The sequence below is a fragment of the Helobdella robusta genome, assembly GCF_000326865.2.
Source record: "Helobdella robusta unplaced genomic scaffold HELROscaffold_94, whole genome shotgun sequence".
NCBI lineage: Eukaryota > Metazoa > Annelida > Clitellata > Rhynchobdellida > Glossiphoniidae > Helobdella > Helobdella robusta.
In genome coordinates, this window is record NW_008705537.1 from 365,721 (window position 1) to 371,590 (window position 5,870).

General features: G+C 32.0%; 1 protein-coding gene across 1 annotated transcript in view; it reads right to left on the reverse strand.

The window, feature by feature from the left end:
• Positions 1-3,893, reverse strand: part of HELRODRAFT_116613 (hypothetical protein) — a gene marked incomplete at its 3' end in the record, with an annotated part of 6,240 nt that extends 2,347 nt beyond the window's left edge. The window contains exons 1-6 of the mRNA XM_009033602.1: positions 3,799-3,893; positions 3,023-3,215; positions 2,521-2,625; positions 1,949-2,060; positions 833-969; positions 1-146 (exon numbers count right to left, since the gene is read on the reverse strand). The exon at positions 1-146 is cut by the window's left edge and continues 40 nt beyond it. Coding sequence (XP_009031850.1) covers positions 1-146; positions 833-969; positions 1,949-2,060; positions 2,521-2,625; positions 3,023-3,202 — 680 coding nt within the window. The 5' untranslated portion in view covers positions 3,203-3,215; positions 3,799-3,893. The remainder of the gene's footprint in view (positions 147-832; positions 970-1,948; positions 2,061-2,520; positions 2,626-3,022; positions 3,216-3,798) is intronic.
• Between the last annotated feature and the right edge of the window lie 1,977 nt (positions 3,894-5,870).

Here is a 5,870-nt window from a genome sequence, read left to right on the forward strand (position 1 = left end):
ATCTCTTCGTGTTCTTTTTCTTTCTTCTCTCGTTCCTCAGTCGGCAGGCCCTTCATCTCCTCCCTCCTCAGATGCTCCTTCTCCATCTCGTACCTTTTGAAGTCCTCCCGCCGGCGTCTGTCAATGTCCTCTAGGTCATCTGTCGTCTGATTGGTCGGTTAGGAGGATGTGGTGTTGCGATTGGTCACTTGGGTGATGACGAATGGTTGTGATTGGTCGGCTGGTATCGTGTGAATGGTTGTGATTGATCGGTTGGTTTCGTGTGAATGGCTGTGATTGGTCAGTGAGTTTCGTGTGATTGATCGTGATTGGTCGGTTGGTTTCGTGTGATTGATCGTGATTGGTCTGTTGGTTTCGTGTGATTAATTGTGATTGGTCGGTTTGTTGGGTGAGTACGATTGTGCGTGATTGTGATTGGTTGACGAGTATGACCAATTGTAAAAAGTTTTAAAAATTCTGATTGGTTGGTTGCGGTTTCTCTTAAATAGCAAGTAAGTTAGAGTTAGTTAAAGACTTTGCGACTTGATTTCAATTGAGTGACAGTGAACTAAATGCGAATTAATCTTCATCATGTTTTTTATGAGGTGTTGGTGAATTTTCATTGAATCAATATGTCCCATCATCTAATCTGCCAATGGATGAAACCTCCGACCAACCGACTAACCAATCAACCAGCCAATCAACCAACCAACCAATCAATCAACCAGCCAACCAACCAACCAACCGACTAACCAATCAACCAGCCAATCAACCAACCAACCAATCAATCAACCAGCCAATCAACCAACCAATCAATCAACCAATCAATCAATCTATCAACCAACCAACCGACCCTTTTAATCAGCTTCACCAAATCTTTCGTCTCAAAGGAATGCTGATTGGACGAATCAAGATGGCCAAACAGTTTTTCAAGTTCGTGTAGGGCTGGCGGGGGTAGGCGGTCCCCACTGTCCGGGTGTGCCTGCCTCACTTTTAGTTTAGGGGAGGGGTGTGATTGATTAGGGCTGATGGAAAACAGGGATGTAAGGGTGAATGTTTGTTTGTTTGTAGATTTGTCAATTGTTAAACTGGACCATCATGTGGACGTATACAGTGATGAATGGGTCAGTGAATTAACAAGTGACGAATAAACATAAAGACGGAAGGAATGAATGAATGAAAAAACGAACGAACGAATGAATGAATAAATAAATGAATGAATGAATGATTGGGCAAATGATGAACTGCATGGACATATGGTAGACATATGAACGAATAAACAAACAAAGAGATAAATCAAACAACTAATCAATAACCAGATAGGGAGATGAGTATTTCACGAATAAGAAATAAATGAATGAATGAATGAATGAATGAATGAATGAATGAATGAATGAGTGAATGAATGAATAAATGAATGCATGTATGAATAAATGAATGAATGAATAAATGAATGCATGTATGAATGCATGTATGAATAAATGAATGAATGAATAAAAATTGATGGATGGATGAATGAGTGGATGAATGAATGAAAAATAGTTGAATGGATGAATGTAGATAGACAGAAGAATGAATAAAAATGAATGGATGGAGAACAGATGGCAGACTAGACTATAGGAACGAAGTTAGCATAGTGACTGACACAAGTTTGTGATAAATGACACAAGGCTGTGATGAAAAAAATTTTATGAATGAATGAATGAATGAATAAATGAATGGATGAATGAATGAATGGGTGAAAGGTGAATGAATGAATGAATAACGAATAAGTAGATAAAAAAAAGAATGAATAAATGAACTTAGTTGATAGAGGAATGAATGAACGTATGAATGAATGAATGAATAAATGAATGAATGAATGGATGAACGAATAAATGAATGAAGAACAGATGGAGAGAGAGAGAGAGAGAGAGAAAGAGAGAGAGAAGGGATGAATGAATGAATAACTTGCTTTTATCAAGTCGACCTTTCAATCTGAGGACAGTTCTAAGTCTCTCTAGTTCGTTCCTCTTCAGCTCGTCCAACTTCGACCTTATACTCTTACTGACGAAGTTCAGATGTTGTGCTATGGCGCCACTCTGGTGAGATAATTTTTAAATAAAAATAATATTTTTCCATTTTGATTCTTCTTTAAAATATTATATGATGAATTATTATTATTAACCAATTGATCGAATTTTATTTCAAAGTGTGTTAGCTCTTAAAATCCAAAGCATCAAATGAATGAGCATATGTGTTGGTGGGGAGGTAGAACAGTTGGTGAATGGATGAGTATTAAATGAATGAATGAAGGAATGAATGAGTGTACGAATGGAAGAAATGCATGGATGAATTAATGAATGAATCTCATAAAACAGATGAATGAATGAATGAATGAATGAATGAATGAATGAAAAAAGTTGTCAGTCACATGAGAACGGAAAAAAGATGGCAAATAAATGAATGAATGAATGAAAAGATAAATGAATGAGCTGGAAGGATGGATGGATGGATGAGAGATTTTCTTCTCAAAATTCAAAATCAATAAAACCCCAAAACCTTGATATCAGATGAATTTGCACTCTCTAGTTTCTTCCGAAACTCTTCATCCGACTCCAACAACTTCACCACTTCACGCATGTACCTCTCGTACTCCAGCCCCAGCTACACCATAATTATTATTACTCATTTTATTAATATTTAATTATATTATAATCTAAGTATTATATAATTATTTTATTATTATCATTACAATTATTATAAATTTCGTCATTTGAATTTTTTTGCAATTTTTCAAATTTAAAATAACAATATGGGTGACATCTAGAGAGCTAGAGAAAGAGAGAGAGAGAGAGAGAGAGAGAGAGAGAAAGAGAGAGAGAGAGAGGGAGAGAGAGAGAGAGAGAGTTGAAAAAATGAGTGTGTACATAGCCCACCAGTTATAAGTAGTAAATACGCTTTTTAATAATTTAATAAATATTTTCAAAAATTTATAATTAAACAAGTGAGTTTTTTTATATTTTAATTTATCTAAATTCCAAATCATCAAAAACAAATTTACAGATTCTTCCTCAGTTGAATTGGCCTCATCGTCATCGACGACGACCCCAGCCGGCTTCTCAGAGACAGGTGGGCCCACGACGACCGTCACCCACGCAGCAAACAGAAACGCGACGGCAAAGAAAATCAAAACACTTTTTTTATATAATAAAGATGGAAAGCTAATAGCAGGCCGATCCATTAGTACTATGTGTATATGCCTAATAAATAACAAAATTTTGTTTTTTAGGCATTTATCATAAAATTGGATAATAATATTAAATTTGACATTTTTAGTTTTTAATTTGATTGACTGATATCATCATGAATGATTATGATATATATCATACATAAAGTCATATATCTATGTGAAATTATATATTACATGATATGTCTAACTTTAACCTAACAGCTAACTAATACTAACTAACTAAATCATTAGATTAACGTAGATTAATTAATTAATTAATGTAAATAATTAATTAGAATAATTATCTAATCCTAATGCTAATCTATTCTAAATTTTTTAATTGGATGATATATCATTGATAGATAATAATAATAGTATGATATATATATAATAATAATAAAAAACAATAATAATAATATATAATAGTATAATAAATTATATAATAAAAATGTACATTATTAATTTTTATTTTTATTTTATAATTCATAAATTGAGTCAATTATTGACTGATGACTGAGCCATATGTGATGTCGAAATAAATAAATTAATTAACAAAAAATGAAATCTATAATGAAAATTAGTGAAAAAAAGATTTAAAATAGAATAACCTACAGAGAATAATATCAATCAAAATTAATAAATAACTAAAAATGGCAGATTTTTGAACTCAAAATGAACCTCTGGGTACTTCAAAATCTTAAAATTAATTAAAATTCACTTAACTTTTAATTAATGCCAAGTCCGGACACGAATCTAGGAATGGGCGAATAATTTCTAATAATGACGTGACATGATTTTTTTAGATTGTTTAATTTTTAATTTAATTTTTAATTTAATTTTTTAGATTATTCAACATAATTTTTGGTTTGTTAAATTTTAAACCTCTTCAACCCCTAACCCATGTTAACGGCAAAACTGGCTACTTAAATTAGTGTTTTAATGCGAATAAGGTTAAAAGGTTGTTAAGGTTAAAAGGTTATTGACGTCATCGTGTCCGCCATCAATTCCTTCATTGATTCGTAAATTTTGGTTAAAACCTTGCCCTAACTTTAGGCAACTCATTAGTACAAATCACATGTGAGACTGTGTTCGTTACTATTGACTGGTTAATTGATAGTACAGTACTATCAAACAGAATCGTAATGAACGAGGTAGTATCATAAAATGAATGAAGAGACTTTTTTAGAAATTTAAAAAATTCTCAATTTGATTTCATCGCGATATCGATGATGATGATGATTGTCACCTGACTGATTAAAAAGCATCAAAGAAACTTTTTAAAATAGGATGGAGAATTTGTTACGGAATCGTTGGAGGAAATGACGTCATGCTAGCGTCATCTATACTTAGTGAAATGTATCCCTTCAACTTCCACACCAAGAGAACAAGAGAATCTGGAAAACCGATAAGCATTAAAAGAAATAGATTGCGAGATAGTTCAATTGAAGGGTGTGCGTGTTAAAATGATTGGATGGAATTACTTGACAAATAAAACTTGTGTATATGTTCTATTTTAATTAAATTTTGAATAAAATATTTATTAAACTTGCTCGCGTTATTTCATTGATATCGATATTTTAATATAAAAGCGCTTATATATCTACGCATAATGGCTCAGCTTGGCTTGGCTTGGAATTGGATGTTAAGCAAGGTGTGGTCTCAGACTATTTTGAATTCTCCCCGAAAAATTTGAACTGCGTGCTTACATAAGTAGCACTGGTTACTGTTGCTTTATATTGAATTTATGATATATATATATATATATATATATATAAAGCGAGCAAAATTTTAATATAAAAGTGCTTATAAATCTATGCATATTGGCTCAGCCAATATGCATAGATTTATAAGCATATTTATATAGAGTTATATAGAGTTATATAGAGTTATATAGAGTTATATAGAATTATATAGAGTTATATAGAGTTATATAGAGTTATATAGAGTTATATAGAATTATATAGAGTTATATAGAGTTATATAGAGTTATATAGAGTTATATAGAGTTATATAGAGTTATATAGAGTTATATAGAGTTATATAGAGTTATATAGAGTTATATAGAGTTATATAGAGTTATATAGAGTTATATAGAGTTATATAGAGTTATATAGAGTTATATAGAGTTATATAGAGTTATATAGAGTTATATAGAGTTATACAGAGTTATATAGAGTTATATAGAGTTATATAGAGTTATATAGAGTTATATAGAGTTATATAGAGTTATATAGAGCATAAATCCTATATAGATACCTTTCTTTGAGGTTCTTTTCTTTGCCGACCGGTCGGCTTCTTTCGTTTCTCTATTTTCATTTTAATTAAATAAGATTTTTCCATTCATTTAGGTTCATTCAGGTTCATTCATTCAGGTTTAAGCTTCCAGAGAAGTTCATTGTGGATGATCAGAATGGTTGTCATGTCACGCTACGTTCGTTCATTAAGTGGCAAAGAATGCACGCCTGGCTGGGGTTCGTTTTACGGTTTCTTTGCGGTTTCTTTCTTTGCCAGTTGGCTGGCATTTCCGGCTTGCTCGTTTCTCTATTTTCATTTTAATTAATTAAATAAATAAGATTTTTTCATTTTATTTATTTCATTCAGGTTGAAGCTTCCAGAGGAGTTCATCATGGAAGATGTCAGGCTACGTTCTTTCATTCAGTGGCAATGAATACACGCCTGG